We start from the raw sequence: 22,107 nt of genomic DNA on the forward strand, positions 1-22,107 counted from the left end.
TGGAGACCAGGGGGTGTCCAACACCATATGTCATGAGGTAGCCTTCCATCACCCATTGTTGTTGTGCTATTTTTATGATTTATTTTTTATTTTTATGGTTTTATCACTCCAAAATGCAAATTCAGTCCTTTGGGGCTTGTGATAGTCATTTTTTGAAATTTGTTATCTTATCTGTTATCTCACTCTTGCCTGTTTAACAAAGGCATCAAGGTCATCTTGGACGGATTTGCTGGTTTGAGGGTTATCCACCCCATATATTATTTTGAATTTGTATTAGATGAAGTTGGGCCTAAATTGTGCCCTGAGAGACACCACTTATTACATTGATCCCTATAAAAATGTGGCTCCACTATCCCTAAATACCCTGGCAATCTAATTCCTCTCAGTTAAAAACTCCATGGTCCATTTTATTGCATCAACATTGAGCCCTATTACATAAAGCTTACAACTCTTGTGTTATATATCTTGTCAATTGTTTTTGCAGGGTCTAATATGACATGATATATGATACAAAAAGATGTCCTTAAACATTTACAGAAGTTAGATACTAACAAATTACCAGGACCCGCTAATATACATCCCAGACACCTAAAAGAAATTGCAGAAGTGACAACAGACCCCCTCACAAGAATCTTCCAGACATCACTTACCTCTAAAGAGCTACCAGCAGACTGGAAAGTAGCAAACATAATGTCAGTATTCAAAACAGGCAATCACACCAAATCTGAAAATTATCAACCTATTAGCTTAACTTCCACTGTTTTTAAGGTGCTTGATCACCTAGTCAATGATTTGTTTCTTGAACACTTAACCACTGACAAGATCTTATCACCTGAGCAATATGAATTCCAGTCAGATCAATTGAAATGAACCTATTGAATTCATACATATTAATTACAAATCTGATTGACAAAGGACATCTAGTCAATCTACTGCTGCTTGACCAGGCCAAGGCCTTCAGCAGAGTGCCCCATAGTTGACTGTGCTGCAAATCATAAATGAATTTCCTTACCAGCTGCAAGCAGAAAGTTGGTTTATTTGAGATGGTCAGCCAATCTACTCTGACAACATAGTATTGAGTGGGGTACCTTAAAACTGCACTAGGCCCAACCCTTTTCCTGATGTACAACAACAATATTTTCATTTTTGTGGATAATAATATGCATTTGTTTGCTGTTGATGCCAAACTTTATGGCATTGTAAACCCAAAGAACATCCAACATAACATAGAGAGGCAACAGGATTGGACTCAAGACTGGTTTCTCTAATTTAATACAACCAAATACTTTATTCTGCACCTTGGACCCAACAGCCCAATGGCTACCTAATCAATTTTCATTCCCATCACTAAAATAAGGGAGCATCTAGAGAACAGAGAAGAAAAAAGGGAACTTGGTATCATAAGCAACAGCAAATTGAGATTCCACAGCCACACTAAGCATGTTATTCCTGAATGAATTCCATCCTTGTCCTACTGAAACAGACCATCAGTAGACAAGAGGCAACAATATTCATGAAACTGTATAAAGCACTTGTTAGACCCCATACTGGTTTTGATTTGTGCCTTGCTGGTCCCTCTTATTGGCAAGATGTAAGGCACATCAAAAATGTTCAGGGGCAAGCAACAAAGTACCTGAAAAGTCTAAAATCAAATTCATATAGAGGCTGCCTCAAGTAACTTAAGCAACCTACCCTTATAATTGAAAGTACTACACAGAAAGCTTTCAAATACCACTTATATCTATATTTCTCCACACCACTGCCTTATTAGGCTTGTTCAGTTGTAAGTTATTTTTCTATTTTGTTTGTTTGTTACCATGTTTTTTTACTATTGTTAAGAGTGGGTTTTCTTGTGTTTTTGTTCAGTTGTAAGTTATTTTTCTATTTTGTTTGTTTGTTACCATGTTTTTTTACTATTGTTAAGAGTGGGTTTTCTTGTGTTTTTGTATCTTGAATTTTTTTTGTTTTCTATATTTGCTCAGCTCTTTAAACTTTTTAAGTTTTCACATATGCAGTGTATTTTCTTCTTTATTTTGTTATACTCCACAAGTGTCATCTTTGTATATGATATGGGTTAAAATTAATTATTATTATTATGATTCTGACTTACAAACTTCAAAAGGAAAATTCTACCATCTTCATTGACAGTCATAGTAAAAGCCATCATCAAACAAGAGGAGACTTCAAGAAGCTGCCAAAGTTAAGTCTCTAATCAAGAATCTATCAAATGTACTTATTAAGAAGAGTCATGAACCACTGGAATTAATTGAAGGACTCAACTTTCAGCACTTCCTCTATCCAGTGTTTCAAATACAAACTTGACAAAGGAGTGGGAGAAGAGGCAGTGGAGGTTCAACTGGGAGTCATCAACTCAAGAGCACTACAGGTCTGGAGGACCTTAAAGCTCTCAAATGGATCAAGGTGATAAATTTATTTCATACCAAAAACAATTTATATACAAAAATCAATATTATTTACCTGAAACAGTTGACATGGGGTGAATTTATTTTTCCAAAATATTTTTTTCCCAATTCAAAGTAGATTTCTGACATTGACTTATATGCAAATGATTGGTGTTTTCTAATTTTTCAAGATATAGTCTTAAAACTACAGACTATAGTTTCTGCTTATGTAATCCATGGCTGGGTTTATCTATGATTAGACATTTTGTCCTAACATTAGGATCCTTTGTTTAAGATTGGTTAGAATTTTCTAAGATTAAGCTCAAGTCTAATATGCATGTCCATGATTAGGCTCAATTATTAACTATCATTACCTTCAGAAGAGTTATTATTGTAAGAAAAAAATTTAAGGTAGGATTGAGGACGAAACAATCAAGTGTAGTATAACAGAGATTTATGGTGATCTAACTGTCAAAGTGATGATTAGCTGTCATAATACTTTGTGCCTAATAGCCTGTATCATCTGAAGGTCAAGCAGGTTCATGACAAAAGTATAACAGTTCAAAGTAGGGATGAAACCTTTTAATTGGAAGTGAACAGATATGAAATCTTTAACTGGATATTTTGAACAGATACACAGTGTTCATCATCAGCAGTAAAACTAAAAGACATCAATGAAAACAAAAAAATTTATACCAAATAAACTAATTACATATAGTTCATTGCTTTTATTTTTTTTCAATGCAACATCAGAAACAAATCTCCTTGATCTTTTTGGTTCCAGTTCATTAGATTTATCTGACATATCATGTGGACATTGCTCATAGCTCTTAGGTGAAGTAACATTTACTTTATTTGACATCAGTAAATTATTATAAATAGAGTTCAATCCCAAATTCACCTGTATCTCTATTTATGGAATTATTCTTGAATAGATTTTTTTGAATTTGATTGTTTCCCTGAAAATTTGTTTTAAACCTTGGTCCCTAGAAATCAAAGAAACATTTTCAAACAAAATAAAATTATTTGTATAATTTCCATTAATTTCATAAAGAGAGATACAGGTGAATTTGGATTGAACTCAATTTATGATGATTTACTGAGGTAAAATAAAGTATAAACCACTTCACCTAGGAGCTATGACCTATGCCCCCCTGATATGTCAGATAAATCTAATGAATCAGAACCAAAAAGGTCAAGGAGATTTGCTTCTGCTGTTGCATTGAAAAAAATAAGAGCAATAAACTATATGTAATCAGTTCATTGGGTAGACCTATAATTTTTTTTTTTTTTTTTTTTTTATTGATTTCTTTTAGTTTTACTGCTGACAATGAACACTGTATATGTGTTCAAAATATCCAGTTAAAATTTTTACATCTGTTAATTGTTGATTAAAAGGTTTCATCCCTATTTGGAACAGTTATACTTTCACCATGGAAAGGCAGTGTGGTCTTTGAAGTTATCTAAGTAGGTTCATAAATCTTATTTGAAAAAAAATCCCAGCAAACTCATATATGCAACCTGGGGCTATGTCCGGGCATAAGGGAGGGGCTTGGACACAATTTTGATGGCAGAAGCTATTTTATTAAGAAGATTGTTGAATAGGGAGTCAAAAGACATTGTTCTTTTGTAATTATTTTAGATCAGTAAAAGAATCTAGAATCTTGCAACAATACTCAGCATTATCAATAGTATCACAATGAATTATTTTGGAAATATAGAAAAATCTAAAAAATAAAGTAAATAGAGATATGGAATACCTGATATGCTAAAGAGATTTCTTTTTCAGTTGTAAGGTGCTTTCCTTTGGCAAACTCCTTGGATATCCTATTGTAGAAAAACTTTTGATCCGTGAATGTAAGACTTCGACCATAAATAAGAATTGCGCGATAAAGTTGCAAAATTTCTTTCCTGGAAGGTACTACCATATTAGTAGGTTTTCAACTTGAGAAATTTTCTTAGCACATGCTTTGTGATTTCAAAAAGTTCTCTATTTTTCTATGTTGCCAAAAACGATAATTCTAATTTCCAAAAGTACGATAACGTTACATTCACTCATGCCAAACACATAGAAAATCAAATCAAAAGTTTAACCTTCGTCGTTCAAAATTTGTGTTCTTAAATAAAGATCCTTAGAATCAACCAAAGATAAAAAAAAATGAAATAATGATACTATTTTAGTAATTGGACTCCACAGAAATAAATATGGTGGTTAAAACAATTCTTACTTCAAAATACGCTTTAAATCTTTAACAGATATCCCGGGCACTTCCACTTTCACTCACTTTTTCCCATAATGTATATTCCATCGGTAAAATTTTTTCTTCCATCAACAAAATGGAAAAGATGGAAAACTGTGACAACAATCACCGTTGAAGTTATTTCTAAAATTGGTTATCTTCAAACTGTGCAACCAAGTAAATGTAATATTTAAAATCTAGGAGCGCCAATTTGTTGCTATTTCAATAGAAAATATAAAAAAAAAAACATTTTCAATGAAAATACCACATAGAAGGTATTTTCATAATCTATCAGGAGAGAATACAAAAAAATCTAAATGGTAAACCTACCTTCAGATTGTGGCCAGTAGAACTTACATTTCATAAAGCATTGCTCTATGATTATTAATCCTCTGTAGCTTAAAAAAAAGTCTCTCTCACGTTTAAGAAAGCCTTGACTCAAACGGTTTGTAGTAAAAAAATTTGACTGAAAAGTGCCCATTACTAAAAAAAAGGCCAAAGCTGAAACTCCAAAAAAAACGAATTTTTGATTGAAATACATGCTAAAACAAAACCCATTATTTATCCCAATGGGATATATGTAAAATGGACTAATTTTATATGTGCTCATTTAAAACAACTAGTAAATATAACTATGCATTATTTTAGAAAATGAACTTCCCCAAAAGGGGGCTTGGTCTTCATGGAACTTTTGGAATTACATTGAACATGACCCTAAGCAGCTATCGTCAAAAAAAATAAACTATTTATTTTTCCAGAAAAGGATGGTCTAGCATGTAGTTATCAATAGTTCCTAGTCCTAAATAATTAAAACGGGGATCAATCGAATATATATAAAGATCAAGTACGGTTTTTCGAGTAAAAAAATTATAGAGATTAAAGTGTAATTCTAAAACATCCCAAGCCTAGTATTCCCCTTCAGGTTCATTTTACAAGACCAGGTTATTCCTTGATGGTACAATATATCTCTTCTCTTTTGTCTTTTTTTATTTACTTACATTTGAACGCTTCCATTTTTTTTAGTTGCTTAATTGATTCATTTATTTGATTTTTTTTTTAGTAATGCTAACAGCCTTGATGATAAGACTACTTTTAGTTGTTTCCGTTAAGGAAACAACTAATTCTCGGTAAGTTCACAAAAACCTTTACCCGATACAGAGGCTAAAGATTGTAATCAGCGATCCAAGCTTACAACAGACTTTTGAATTCCAACATTTAGTGAAAAGCTTTGCTATTGTCCCCGTCTCTGCCATTAAGATTGATTAAATCATCATAAATTAGCTTACGCAAAAATAAAGTAAAACATGGAATAATAGTATTGTCAGGTAGGATTTGTCGTATCTCCTCACTAATGAAAAGTCCTGTGTATACTTATAAACAGATCCGGGGATAAAATAGATCACAGATATCCGGGTTCCAGCAGTAACTAGCAACCTAGTAAGAGACGAACACGTACCATACTAAGAAATACAATATCCCATAACTCCTATAGAAAAAAGGTCCGGTCAAAATCCAAAGTATACTATCAGAATCACCTTTTCCAAATCCCCTATGTCAGAAACTTACAGCTCTTTGGCTTGAGAAACGAGGCGAATCCATTGCCTTTAAAAAAAGATAATTGCTCAAGTTACAATATTCTGCATCGAAAGCATCTTTTCTTTTTGTAGCTCGCGGGGCACTGGAACATCATATAGAGCAGTGGAATTTTTGAAAAGATGATTTTTAAAATATAATCTATTTTCTAAGAAAAACTGCATTTTGTTCAACACTGTAGTGGCAAATGGTAATAGCATCATAATGCATTGAAAGATCAAGATAGTATTTTAAACGCTATAGAACGTATGTAAATATAGTTTATAAAACTCAGTAGTTGTTTTAGAGTTTTAACAAAATAATTGATTTGTGAATTGAATTTACATAAAGGATTGCTATAATTCCTTATAAATGTCACATAAGGGATCGATATATTTCACTATAATCGTGTTAAACTAAATAACGAACTCGAAATTATGGTATTGAACAAATTCTATGCCCAGGCTGCAGCGGTAGTTAGTTTACATAAAGGATCGATGTAGTTCATTATAAATGCGGACTATGCAAGTTTTATTAGATATAGCTGACACCTATTAAAAAACAAACCGCGTCAAACAGTAACTAAAATCTAAGATAAAAAAATCACCTATTGATCAGGGTGTCAGTAGTAGCTTGTTTTCAAACAGTTCGTGCTTAACGAGCTGTAAGTAAGGAGCGACTCGGCTCAATAGTAACCGAAACTCTAAAAAACGAAATTTTGATATCAATAGATGCATCAAGAAAATTGAAATTTTATGCTGTTTTCAAATATGTAAGGTTCATCAAATTTAATTTTATCTGTCAAAAGTTACGAGCCTGAGAAAAATTGCCTTATTTTCGAGAAAAAAGGGGAAACACCCTTTAAAAGTCATACAATGTTAATGAAATTCTCACAACATAGATTTAGAGTCTTTGAGATTTAGAGTCTTTTTAGGTCTTTGAGGATGACTTAATTCCCCGCAGTCCCCGGGGGAAGCGTTGCAAATTGCGAACTTTGCCCATTGTTAATATATAGTGTAGGTTATGAGGAAGTATACAGACGTTTTCAGGGGGGATTTTTTATGATGGAGGGGTCAGGGGATAAGGTTACGTGGGGGGATCTTTCCACGGATGAATTTTTCATGGGGGAAGGGAATTTTCCAACGAGGGATGCCGAATTGCCCAGCATTATTTAAAAAACGATCAGAAATTAAATAAAAAAACAAGTATTTTTTCAACTGAAAGTAAGGATCAACATTAAAACTTAAAACGAACATGAATTATTCAGTATATGAGGGTCTTTGCCCCTCGTCATTACCTCGCTCTTTACTCTAAAGAGTTTTTTTAGTGCTTTCAGAAGACCTATTTTATTCTAACTAAACCCTTTGTGATTCAGGGGTGATTCTTAAAGAATTGGAACAAAATACAAATTTTAAAGCAAAGAGCGAGGTATTGAAGAGGGGGTGAGCCCCTCATATACATAATAAAAACATATGAATATAGAAGTTCGTTACCTAAGTTAATCCGCAAGTTACATGTATTTATTACCAATAAAAAACGTTCTTAAATAAAATTAAAAGTTCTAGTTCCCTTTTTCAGTGACCAAACAAATTGGAGGGCAATTAGGTATCCCCCGCCACCCCTTTGTCTCAAAGTTATCCCATCAAAATTTTGAGATGCCCAGTTTGTTCAGCATAGTTGAAAGGTCAAATAACTACGCCTTTGGAGATATCATGACCCCTCACAGCTCCTGGGGAAAGTTCTTTAAGTTACAAAATTTGTCCATTGTTTACGTATAGTATTTGTCATTAGGAAGTATGCATACATTTGTCGGGTGGGGGGAGGGACTGAATTTTTGGAAGGTGGGGTTTTCAACAGGGATAATTTTCTATGGGGAGGGAAGCTTCTAGGGAGTGAATTTTCCAGGCGAAATTCTACACTGGGAGAATTTGCCAGAAATCCTTTACGAACTTTGTCTTTTGTCCTGCTTTCTCTTTGCTAACTCAATTTTATTCGTGGAGATGTTATAGTTATTGTCCAGGGCAAATAAAACAGTTTGTGGTAATAAAGTTTAAGTAAGGAGCGACTCGGCTCAATAGTAACCGAAACTCTAAAAAAATTTGATATTAATAGATACATCAAGAGAATCAGCTTATGATGCTGATTCAAAATAAATAAAATTTATCAAATTTAATGTTACACATCAAAAGTTAATGCCTGAAAAAATTTGCTTGATTTTTTAAATAGGGGGGAATACCCCTAAAATCGAGGAATCTTATTGAAAATTACATCCTAAGATTCAACTTACCAGTAAATCCTACTGTAAAGGTTTCAAGCTCCTATATATAAAAATGTGGAATTTTACTGTTTTTACCAGAAGACAGATCATGGATGCTTGTTTATTAATTCTTTTTTTTTCCAGGAGCGATTGAATCGAAATTACAGTTCTAAAAGATTGGGAGAGGGTGTATTTGAACAGAAATTAAAAGTTCCAGAGCCCTATGTAAGTGAATAAAAAGATTGGTGGGCGGCTGACCCCTCTTCACACTCCTTTTTTCGCCAAAGTTATCTGATCAAAATTTTGAGATAGTCATTTTGTTCAGTATAGTTGAAAGATCAAATAATTATGTCTTTAGGTGTAAAATGAACCCCCCCCTAGAGCCCGTGGAAAGGGGACTATAAGTTATAAAATTTGCCCATTGTTTACGTATAGTATTTGTTATTGGGATTTAAACAGACATTTTTTGATATGGGTATTTTTTTGCTTAGATTTCCATAGGGAGGATCTTCACTGGGACGGGAATTTTCTGGAGGTGAATTTTCCAGGGGAAATTTTTCACTGGGGGAATTTGACAAAATTCCTGTACGAATTCTTTTTCACTGTGTTATATTCTCTTTGCCAAATCAAGTTTCCATGTGGAGATGCTCCGCGGGAATTATCCCGGGGTTATTTTTCGCGTGTTTTGGTTTTCGGAAATAAAATCCAACGGAAGGAGGTATATCCCGCAACGGAGATTAATTGAGAAAACAATTAGAAATTCATGTCTTTTTCAAATGAAAGTGTAATAAGAAGAATTTTTCATGCTGAATCTTCTGCAAGACATTTTAGGCTGGGGGATTTTCAGCGAGGAGGGAGCTGTATGGAAGGAATTTGACAGAAAGAGTGCACTATGCGTTGGATGAAATTCCCCAAAAGGAGTTTCCCATGAGGGGAGTATATCTTATGGAGAGTGAGGCACATTAACTGGTATTATAGAAACAACCATCCGAAATTAAATAAATAAAACAGATTTTTTTAACTGAAAGTAAGGAGCAACATTAAAACTCAAACCAAACAGAAATTATTCCGCATACAAAGTGTTCCCCCATCTTGAATGCAGCTATAGCGTAAAGAGCAAGGTATTTAGGAGAGGGAAATCCTGCATATACGGAGTAATTTCCACTCCTCGACATCACGTTCTTTACGCTAATGTTTGGATTTTATCCCAATTAATTAATAACGACTCCTAAAGCACATGGGTTACTTAATTAGACCATTAAGAAGATTTTTGAAGTAATAAATAATAATTTGGTATGGAGAGCAAGGTGTTTAGGAGGTGGCAACAACCTTCATATAGCAGAAAAGGGTTGGAGTTTTAGGATTTGCCCATATTATATACACGCTGCATTAATAGCATTAAGTATAATTACATTGAGTAATATTAGTGTAAGCACATTAAGTACTAAGTAACAATTTAGCGTTTAGGAAGGGGTAATACTCATCATGTACCATTAAAGCCTATAAACTATGAAATTTGCCAATATTGTTTGCGTGTAGTATCAAACACTTCGTGGTAACGAATCACGAAGTGGTTCGTTATCACATTCTCCGCGAGTAAGAACTGTAAGTAAGAAGTGTGAGAAAGAGTCAAACTTTAGCGTAAAGAGGGAGGTGTTTAGGAGGGGACAGCCCCTTTCATATTAAGAATAATTTCTGTTCGTTTTAAGCTTTAATGGCGCTCCTTGCTTTCAGTTAAAAAACTTTTTTTTGTTTAAAGGAGCGACCCGGCTCAATAGTCAGTGAAGCTCTAAAAATGAAATTTTGATACAAATAGATATGTCAAAAGAATTAAATTTGTATGCTGATTTCAAATATAAGTCTCATCAAGTTTGGTTTTACTCATCAAAAGTTACGAGCCTGAGAAAATTTATCTTATATTCGGAAAAAAGGGAAACACCCCCTACAAGTCATAGAATCTGAATGAAAATTACGTATCAAAGAACCCTGCTTTAGAGGTAGAGTTTTTATTGTTTTGAAAAGTTTTGTTGTGAGAACGAGTCAAACCTTAGCGTAAAGAGCGGGGTGATGATAACTTTACAAAGGTATTAGCTCACTACGCACAGGCAAAAAGAAAATAATTTTTGTTTGGTTCCAGGGGTATAATGTTTTTCAGGAAAAATCAGTGCTCTTAAGGAGACTCGAGGCGTTCAATCATTTTGATCAAAAGCTTCAGTCAATCGATTGATGTGTGCTTCAATCAACATTCAATAGACCCTTCAATCTTGACCAAAGCTAATTTCAAGTTTAATTTTAACTCACGGTCAGATTTTTAGTTTCAGTTCGGAGTAGTGTTGGGCAATAATTCGACTAAACGATACATCGATATTGATACTTCCAAAATTCAATAATCGATTTCGATATTTCAGATAAGTTTTTGCTCAGATTAAATTTAGGGTTTCGCAAAATTCAATAACGAAATTTGCAATTGAAGAGTATTTTGCACCTTTTTGTCCCAAGTTTGAGTAAAATTAAAAGACTTGCATTACATGAATGAATATTAAAAAAAAACCCTGATTTGGAATTACTCGAGCTTGGATAAAAAAAAAAAAAAAAAAATAAGGCGCTGGTTATTTTTGGCTATTCAAATCAGTAAAATTTCAAAATTTTCCCCTGAGAATTGGCTTGTGGTTAAATAAATAAAAAATACTGTTATTTTCAATGGAAAGCAAGGAGCAACGTTAAATTTGGTCCTGTGTATGGGAAAAACATTTTCCCGTGTATGGGGGGAGGAGATAAACCATCCTCAATACCTCACAATTCACGCTATTTTTTTCATGTTTCAAAAATCTTTCGAATAATTAGTATTTCAGGAGTTGTTTTTAAATAATTGAGACAAAAAGTTAAAATTAACGTAAAGATCGGGGTATTGAGGAGGGGGATCCACCCTCTTATACGAAAAAGTTTCTGTTCGTTTTAATGTTGTTAGTCACTTTTAGTTCAAATTTGTTTACACGCAGTGGCGTTGTTTGACATTTGTGTATCTATTCTATGATTTTCGTTTTAAAAATATGAACTTGAGGATTATTTTGGATATTGAATCTCCGCACAGCAGGTAGAGAATTTCTGTGGTTTTTACCCCGGGTGGAGACGAGTTGGTCGGGTTCGAGGTAGTCCTCCTCCCAATCAGCCTAGTACACAGCACCTAGTTTTTTCCAAGTTAGTTATGACTAAATATTACTGCCCTGAGTGTAGAAACCCAGCAACTAGTGGGACAGTTCAGTGCACCAAATGCAGTCAATGGTGGCATCCTAAGTGTGCAAGGATCACGCTTGGAGCAAGAGAAAAACTACAGGTATGGTTGTGCTTAAATTGTGACTTCCCCACTTCACCTTCATTTACTAGCGGTATGAAAATTCCGTGCAAAGTTACGCCACAAGCGTGCCCTAGACCTAGATCCTTTGGCAAAAACACACCCATAGTCACACCAAGGAATTCTAATCCCAAAACTAAGACAGTAACTAGGCCCAGCAGTGAGGATAAAACTCCATGCACGAATTGTTCTGAATACGTTAATGAAGTCTCAGCTTTAACTAACAGATGTTCCGTTCTTGAGAATCAACTCTCAGCTATTCAAAATGAACTATTACCCTTAAGAAATGCTCACGAATCACTCCAATCTGATTTACGTAACCTTCAGAACTTAACTGACGAAAAAAACAACAACTATTGACACCCTAATGATGCAGTTAAATCAGTTGGGAATCCTTTCACCCATGCCACCCGTGAAATTACGCTCGTCTCCCTTTAGCTCTGAAATGAATAATTCTATACAAGGCCCGAGCAATCAGATTTGTAACTCATTAAGTGACGTAAAAAGTGCATGCAGTGTGAGAATGATCCTCGATAACGAGATTCAGGAAAGTGTTAAATTAGCTGACGTAAGGTTAACTGACGAGAACACAGCCCCCAATGGCGAGGACACAATTTCTTTCGTTTCAGCCGAAATTCCAGTACTGAATAAATTTGAGCCCCTGGTTGGTATGGGTAATCCTGATGACAGCCTCACCCACCAGGGAAATAACATATTCTTACAAAGACCTACAACAAGAACATCAAACACCACTAAGGTAAAGTATTATAATTCTGATGTTTTTTCCTTCCCTAGGTTTATTTACGCAAATGCTGAAAGTTTAAATTTTGATAAAGTGGCTGAGTTAGAAAGTCTAGCTCAGGCAACAAAGGCATCTGTCCTAATGGTTTCTGAAGTTCATCGACAAAACCCAGAACTCCTGAAAATAGGTGGTTTTGATGAGTTTATAAAAATACGACCTGATGACCATCCACTGGGGAAAAAAGGTGGCGGAGTTCTTATTTATGCCCATGAAATTTTTAAAGCAGCTAGACTTGATGTCCCTTTTTTAACTGAGTACGACGAAATAATGTGGGTCATTCTAAAACCACGACGTCTCCCCCGGAAATTCACTGGTATTGCTCTCTGCGTGTATTATTACTCGCCGGGTCAGACGAGTGAATACCGCCAAGCATTCGTAGAAAAGCTACAGCTCAGTTCGGATTTTGTTTTGGGCAAATACCCATCATGCGGAATTTTCATGATGGGCGATGCCAATGAATTAAAGCTCCATCACCTGGACGCCGGAATCGGCCTGAAGCAGCTCGTCAATTTTCCCACAACCAAAGGTGGCACCTCCCTTGACCGAATTTCCACAAATATGCACGAATTTTACAACATACCTACGACCGGGGCTCCAATTGGAGGAAGTTACCACTTTTCTCTTGAACTTAACCCCACCTGTTCCATTAAAATCGATTACACTACAACTGTAACTATCAGTCGACCAATCACAAGTGAGGGACTTCTGACTTTTGGCCAATGGTTAAGCTGCGAGAAATGGGAAAAATTCCAAGATGCTAAAAGTAGCAACGAAAAAGCTACTATTTTCCAAGAAGCTTTGCTTCATAATTACAAGGCCTGTTTTCCTGAGAAGTCAACAAAACGTTTCTCGTCAGATCGACCATATATTACACAAGAAGTTAAGAAAATGGTAATGGAAAAGAGATGGCTTTTCCGTCAAGGTAATACCCAACAAGCCAACAGGTTGAAAAACAAACTAAGAAAAGTCACTCGAAAACACGCGAACAAATATGTAGAACGTAAAGTTAATCATCTGTTCGAGTCCAAACCAAGCCAGTGGTACAACCGAATCAAAAGGATGACGGGCAAGGTGGAAAAAGGAGTCGATTTTGGCATTGATGAAGATGACGTCGTAACAGCCAACTCCCTTAATAAACATCTGGGTAACATTGTGCAATCCCTCCCGCCTTTGCTGAGCGTGGGAATACCCACCCCTCCTCCTGAGTCTTTTGATTTCCCTTTGATATCAGAGTCCCAGGTGTTTTTCAAATTAAAAAGGCTTAAAAGAACAAGCATTACCCCTGTAGATATTCCCATTGATCTCATCAAAGCATTTCCAGATTATCTTAGTGGCCCCCTAACACTCCTTTTTAATCAGGTGACAAAAACAGGTGAGTATCCATCAATTTGGAAAAATGGGTTCATTACACCAATACCAAAAAAAGATGCGCCCAATGATTTTTCGGGTGTCCGACCGATCACTATGACACCCATTTTTAGCAAAGTGTATGAAAGTTTTGTTGCAGCATGGCTGAAAGACCGTATTCTGGACAAAATTGATCCAAGGCAGTTTGGAAATATGCCAAACACATCTACATCTCATTACTTAGTAAGTATAATTGACAGTATTTTGCAAAAACTCGATGAACCAGATTCTTGGATTAATCTTATTGCAATAGATCTAAGAAAAGCTTTTGATTTAATTTGCCACAAAATTCTTGTAAAAAAACTTCTTGGACTAGGTGTAGATTCATTCCTTGTACGTTTAATTGCTAGTTTTCTTTCTGGTAGATGTCAACGGACAAAATATAAGTCCACCTACTCCGACCCACTGCCCATTTTTTGTGGAGTTCCCCAAGGTACCCTCTTGGGACCACTTTTGTTTCTTGTTATAATAAATGATTTGGCAACAACACTGGACGATCGCTGGAAGTATGTCGACGATCTGTCGCTCATTGAATGTTGTCGGAAAAACCTACCAAGCAGAGCAGGTTCATTAATGAAAGATATATGTCAAGAGGCAAAGGTGGACAAAATGACTGTCAACTTTGATAAATCTGTAATTTTAACATTTTCTTTTTTAAAATCTGCGCCAGTTTTTAATCCACCTATTCCCAGCGCCAGTCACGTGACCGAAATTAAACTGCTCGGCGTCCATATCACTTCAGATCTGAAGTGGAATAAACATGTTGATGGCATGTTAAAAAAAGCTAATTTGGCCATCAGGTCTCTAAAGTTGTTGGCTCGCCATGGAATCCCTGCACCACACCTCCTACGCATCTATTTCTCTTTTATACGTTCCACACTTGAATACTGTTGCCCTGTATGGCATTTCGGGCTGACTAGGGAACAGTCGGACCGGGTTGAGAGGGTGCAATACCGTGCCCTCCTAGTAATCTCAAAAGCCCCAAAAATACCGTACATATCCCTCCTTAATCAGTTTCAACTTCAAACCCTTCAATCTCGTCGTTTAAAACTAGCCCTATCCTTTGGTAATAAAATTTTGTCCAGCCCTATACACCGAAATATCCTTCCTCCCCAACATCAACCGGCACGGGTAAGGCCACTCAGGGCCGTTGCAGAGCCTGTACCAAAACTTCAACCTGTGACTGTGTCACATGCTCGTTATGAGCTTAGTTTTGTGCCCTCGTTTGTTAAGTTGTTTAATGCTGGATCGACTTTTTAATCCGGATTATTGTTGTTAATTGTATTATTATAATTTTGTGTATATTTGTTGACTTATTTTCGTGTGTATGTGACAATTATTATTGTTAATTGTATATATTATTAATTTTGTGAATGTTAATTTTGACTTGTCGACGAATTTTTGTGTGTGTATGACAATAAAAACTAATAATCGGCTCTGTCCGTCGAATGTTTTTTTAAATAAAATGAATTTGAATTTGAATTAGAAAATGTATATTTTCTCTCTTTGGAAAATCCCCCCAAGAAATTCCTCCTTGGAGAGAACAACATAGTAGCTAAAGTGCCTTGGTACAGTTCAAAAGGTCTGTTGATACCGTAATGTGTGTATTTCGGCTGATTAAGTCTTGTTGAAGTTTTGTTATGTTAGTTTTTGAGTGTTTGGGATTTCTGTGAATTACTAAGTTGAGAGCCCTTGCATTAGGAGCTTGTTAGGTGAACGGGTTACAGGCAATATTTTCATGGCCTGTTCTTTTTCTTATTTGTGCTTTGAAGTGGATAAATTTTTGGTGCGTGTCTATTTGTTATCTTTATTGTTATTAAAAAAATGTACCGAGGGTTTTTTGAATTTAATGACAATCTTTATGAATTTTTTTCTTATGAATTTTTTTGCAGCTTTGTATGTCTTATGGTTTATTTTCTGCTATTGACATAGGCACATAATGAGTCACCACCTCATCATCGAAGCTTATTGACAATATTTTTTTCAAATTTTGATTTTCAGCCCCAAGAGTTATTATTACGGATGTACCAGATAATTTTGGAGCTATAATTCAGCCCCAAGAGTTATTATTCCACATGTACCAGATTTCAACAAAATTCGAGGTTTGTATTCCCCCAAAGCCAGCATCAATAATTCCAAAAACTCGAATGCCCGTGTTTAGCCAGAGCAACCTTCAAATATTTAAACAGGTAATTGCAGAAGTCGATTTGGATAATTTGGTCGGTCTTACGGATGATGTAAATATGAGTTTTCAAAGATTTTATGATAGGCTGGTTTTGATAATGAAAAAACTTCTAAACGGTTTGTTCGCCATCAAGGAAAAAGAATCCTAAGAAAGCATGGCTGTCACCTAGCTTGTTACGTTGTATTAATAAAAGAGATCCACTTTCTAAGAATTCCTTAAATAATGGAAATGACCCAATTTGTCCAGAAATTAATAAAAAATCGGAATGCTCTTTATAGATTAATGAGAAATGTAAAGAAAACATTATTTTAAAAATAAATTCACTGAAACTTTAGGTAACCCTGCAAAAACATGGAAAATAATTCAAACCACGATATCGACAGAGGACTCTATTTTCCCCGATACAAGAAGTAATGCAGAATGGTTTGCCTACAAATAAACTAGAAAAGGTATGTGATGCTCTTCATCAATATTTTGCTAATAATGGCGTCAATTTATCCCGTATTGTACCTTCTGATGATGATCCTCCTTTGGAGTTTTTTATGAAGACTCCAATTGATATTTTTATGCATATGAAACTCTTCTCTCGCGATGAAGTAGAGAAATTATTTTTGGGATAAAAAGTACAATGGCCGGTAGTGATTCACTTAATCTTCTTGCGTTAGAAACACCGTTTTTTTATATTGCTGACGTTTATTAATGTGTGTTTGAAACGGGGAACGTTTTTTGATTGCTTGAAAGTTGCTAGGATAACTCCTATTTTTAAAGGCGGTAATAAGAATAATCTTTGAAATTATGTGCCTATTTCGGTGTTACTTGTTATTTCTCGTGTTCTAGAAAAGTATATTAACACTAGAATAAATGATCATTTGGAAGTGTATAAACTGTTAAATCCGATTCAATTTTGTTTCAGGCAAGAGAGAACTACAGAGATGGCATTATCACATAGAACTTCGGTAATTAATGGAGCTCTTGATAATAATCTTAGAGTAACTGCTTTGTTTTTGGATTTGATTAAGGCATTTGACACTGTTACCTACCAAATACTAATGCAAAAATATTATTTTTATGGACAAAGAGGGGCTACTTTGGCTTTGCTTCGTGATTAACTCAAAAATATAGAGCGGAACGTTCACCTTAATGGATTTTTTTCAAGTAAAAATCTTGTTAAACGTGGTGTCCTCAAGGGCTCTGTATTAAGTCCTACTGTCCTCCAGGGCTCTGTAATAAGTCCTACAACTCTGTATTAAGTCCTAGCAACGCGTGCCGACTGGTGTATAATAAAAGTGTCTCTCTTTAAAAAAAAAAGAAAAAAGAGAGGAGTAAATTTTCGCAGGCAATTCAAAGCAGAGACTCTGAAGCAATGCAGTGGTTCCACCAAGACCTAAAAGCTGACAAGCTTTGTTAAGAAAAGGATAAACCTCGGAAAATATGTTATCGACGGTGGAAGGTCCTCATGACCACGTCATGGTTTTCAAACGTGACTGAAGACTAGTAAAGAATGAGCCAGGGCCAATAGGAACAGAAAATTAAGAAGTCGCTTCGAAAAAAGTGTAAGGTGAGGAACAATCTTTATTTCAAGCTTACACAGAAATGGTAACTGTTATTTCGGTTATTTCAAGGGCAACTAAGAAATAGTTAGAAACAGCGAAACCCTATATTTTATTGATCTTTTACTGGTCACAAGGTTGATTACTAAGGGTTAGCTGATGAGGAATTAATAAGGGAGCAACTTCAGGATACTGAAATATAAACTGTTGTTTATATGTTGAAAAAAATTGAGAAGCTCCATTGTTGTATTTCCTGCTACAGCGGTCGTAGGCCCAATTTGGGGTCTAGAGGTTAAGATGGCCCTGAAAAAGGACCCTGGCATCCGGATGAGCGTACTTTTAGTGAGAGAGATAGTGTTCTCTACTTTATCAATCTGCCTCAAGAAGATAGGAGTATCTTATTGAAGATTATAGCCACATTGTCTTTTCATCTTATTAATGAATTTGTCTTAGTAGACGGAGTTTTGTATAGAATAGAAAATATTTCGAGTAGTTCTTTTAGGTTGAATCAAAATAGGCGCATAGAAATAAACATTCAATTAGTTTTACCTAAGAGAATGATTCCAGGTAAATTAAAACTTTTCTATGTGCACTTAGCTCCAGGTATTCATGCAGGTTTTGAGCGAACTTTGTGGAAATTCAGAAAATGTTGCATTTAAAAGATATGAGCTCTCCAATCAAAGAGTTGGTTAATATCTTTGTAACTGGGCTAATACAAGAAAAACAAAACCAGCACTTGGGGAAAATACTGTTCCTGAATGTCATTTTTAATCTGGAGAGTTGACGGAGCTGGTCCTTTTCCAATTTCAAACTCTGGGAATTAATACACTCTAGTTGAAGTTTACCCTTTTAGTGGTCTCATAGCCTCAAAGTGTATACCCACAACGAATACATAAATCAATGAAATTTCTCTGGGAAAATATTATTGCTTATTATGGACTTCCTGAGGCTGTTTGAAGCTATCATGGTTTAAGCATGGTTTAAACTTTATAGAGATAAGAAAAAAATATTCCGAAATTAACAGTAAAAAAAAAAAAAAATGATTCTAGGCCTTAGAATCCACAGTGCAATGTAGTTAGCGAGAATAAAGTAAAAATATTTTAAAAAATTCTGTTCCATTCTTGTAGTAAGTTGACATACGTCGATTGAGATGAAAGGGTTCTCTAATAATGTTGAATATGAATTCTTTTCAAAACACCGTTCAGAAATTTTCTAGCTTTACAATTGCGTATGGATTCAGTGGAGAATTGTTAGCTGATTTACAATTCAGTAAACTCATCAACATAAACTACTTCGACAGCTATGAATCCTATCTCACAAGATTAATGCAAAATATTTGTGAAATCCATCAAACTTGCTAAATGAGATTTAAATTCTTGATCAAAACAAGCTATTGCGAGTAACAAAGAATCAAAAGAAGCATTAATTGTTTTGGGAGCAACCGTATATTGCGGTAATACAAGCTGTGTTGGTAAAAAAATCTACCGGTTTTCCTTCCGTGGACCATGTGTGGTGTTATGTGAATTGTACAAAAATATTTTCTATTTGGCTTGTTTAAAGCCAGCTGAATCAAGAAAAAGAACTTCAAATTTTAGACTCCTTAAAAAAGTCAATCACCAAGTTTTTACAATTATAATTGTCAGCTTTCCGAAATTTACGACGGCGAGATCAAACAGTATAAAGAGAAAGATGATGCCACAAAACCCAAATGCGATTTCCCTAGAGGAAACAAAAAATAGACCACATAGCCTCAGGTCCTCCAAATCAAGCACCCATGTTTTTATTAGCTGATAACTTATCCCTTCCTAGTTCATATTCTCTAGAATACCTAAAACCTCCTTCTCCTGAAGAAGAGCCGTTTTGTTTATCCTCGTGTATCGATAACGTCAATAGAATAATAACTGATGATTCAAGCATCAATTTAATTGATAGTAATAATATCGTTGAAGGTACTAATAGATATTCAAACATGCTTCTTCTTGAAAGACAAATGGTGACCCTGAAGTTTTGTTATTTGGCCTGTTATGACAACGGTAAATGCTTTCTTTGCTATCCAAATAGTATCAGCTAACATGAGGCGGGATAAGCATTTTCCACCGCATATTATATAAGCAAGGTGGAAAATTAGTCGGAAAAGCTGAGGATCGCCTTTAGAGTCAAAAGAATCACTTGGTTTCTCAGATATTTTGGCTAAAATTATGATGAATTGACTTTGCTCATTTTTTAACTTTTTCTTTTAAAAATCCTCTAAATTCTCTTATGCAAGCAGCTTTCAAGAGATAACTTCAAAATCAGTTTTCAAATTACCATGTGTAATCTGCAATTGAGAATTAAGAAAAAGCTTACCCACCCCCATTGTAAGATAAAACTATTTGGATAACCAAGAATGGCAACATTCACCATATACGATATATTAAGTAAAGTTACAATTTCTGAGAATCACCATGCACCTATTAAGAAGAAAATATTTTTCTCTTCCCAACCTTAAATTATCGCGCAATAACAATTTGTAATTTGGCTAATTCAATTGCTAAGATAGGACGGTTACCGAAATTTCCATTAAGAAGGCTTTACTGAAAAAGATTTCCATAATCGAGCTTGGCAGCTTTTTCTTATTCACAAGCCTTTTCTACTTCCCAAGCGTAGCAAGTTTAGATTTAGAAAACGTTTATATTCGATCTGACAAAAGTAGAACGGGGTGTAGTTTTTCGACAATATGCATAGGGAAAACACATCCTGAAAGATTAATTGCCGGGTGAATACTAAGACAGAACCTAAGCAAAGTCCTTTAACTTCCACTAAATTTTCATGGATTCTATTGTCTTAAACAGGAACCAAGTTTTCAAGGACAATAAATTGATAATATAAAAATGACTGATTTTGGTTTTAAGATATTGTCAGTTCCTAACAACTACCTAAAGTATCCAAGGCATTATTCAATTTTTTAAAATAATTTTCCAGCATTCTACGGTATACTCTCCTTGCCTAAAAGTTAAAATGACAGTTTTTCATTATTTACTAAAAATTACAACCTTTCCGGCACATTATGCAAAAGAAAAAAACATACAGCCCACACTGATAAAAATACGACAATGTCTAACAAATGATAATTATTATGAAACAAGCTTCGCATCTAATCACAAAATATTCAACTGAAAATTAGAAGAAGAGGCTCAATAAACAATTACAAAATGTATTTATAAGCGAATATTCACAATCAAAATTTTAAGCTAAATCCCCCTCCTTGTACTTGTCGACGATCTTGAGCTCCAGTGCCAGCACTAACAAAAAATCTTCCAATCACATCGTCGTCGTTATCCTGAAAAACAATTAAGCTTGGAGTAAAGAGCACGAAAGAGCAGCACGAAAAAGAAGGAAAAAAAGAAGCTTGCATTATTGATTACTTTTACAAACTTTTACAGATTGAATATAAACAGAGCTATTATTCAAAATGCATGATATATTTTTAAAAACAGTATTTGGTCATTCACCAAATTTTTCTTGTCTTTTTCTAATGCCTCCAAAGAATACTTATCACTTTAAAAAACAAGCGTTTCTTTCTTTTCAACACAACTCATTGAAAAAGAATAAAATATATTCAATTATAATATGTCAAATGTTCAAAAATTTCTACTTTATAAATATTTGTATATTCCCGTCTTCACTGTCGTCCAGTCTTGTGGTCAAAGCTGCGCTGAATCTTTCAAAAAACAAACAAATAAGCAGCAAGGTATTCTGAGACGGCTTTTCGAAAAGATTAAATCGAAAAAAAAACTATGGGTTATTTTCTGTATTGCTCTTGCTATCGTCAAATGGGCCATACCAAAAGAGATGTCGCCAGAAAGATGGTAGTCCAAAATCAATACGCACATGCAGAAAATAACTTTTAAACAATCACAATTTCAAATTACGATGTTATACGGAAAATGGCGACATATATTAAGTTTTAAGATATTAAGTCTAAATAACTTGAAAAATTAAGATATCGAAGTAAAATAACTTGAATGATGTATCCTTAAAGTGGGATAATTATCAAAGATGTGATCGGTAACCATATACAAAAAAATTGAATTATTCAATAAATCGATAAATAAAGCGGAATAAAGCGACGTATCCAAGAACGCCTTGAGACCCAGACCCTAACTCCGAACTGTAAGAATTTACACAACATGTTCTGATTTCAGAACCCGAAAAATCCAGCTATTGGATCCAGGTTACAGACAAAATGCATTTAATGCAGACGTTCAACTGAAATAATTTTATGGTACCAATCAGTTTGGTGCTTTTGCTAGTCTATCCTCAGTTTGCCAGGCTTCCAGCATGCATGAGCGTTATCATAC

The 22,107-nt window shown here is 34.8% G+C and overlaps 2 protein-coding genes across 2 annotated transcripts in view; one reads left to right on the forward strand and one right to left on the reverse strand.

Moving 5' to 3' along the window:
- Window positions 1-22,107, forward strand: part of LOC136028679 (ATP-binding cassette sub-family F member 2-like) — a 335,229-nt gene that overhangs the window by 203,157 nt on the left and 109,965 nt on the right. The window lies entirely within an intron of this gene.
- The window catches only part of LOC136028645 (cyclin-dependent kinase 11B-like), a 64,046-nt gene continuing 62,883 nt past the window's right edge, over window positions 20,945-22,107 (reverse strand). The window contains 1 exon segment of the mRNA XM_065706473.1: window positions 20,945-21,086. Coding sequence (XP_065562545.1) covers window positions 20,985-21,086 — 102 coding nt within the window. The 3' untranslated portion in view covers window positions 20,945-20,984.

Source organism: Artemia franciscana, chromosome 1 (assembly GCF_032884065.1).
Source record: "Artemia franciscana chromosome 1, ASM3288406v1, whole genome shotgun sequence".
Lineage (NCBI taxonomy): Eukaryota > Metazoa > Arthropoda > Branchiopoda > Anostraca > Artemiidae > Artemia > Artemia franciscana.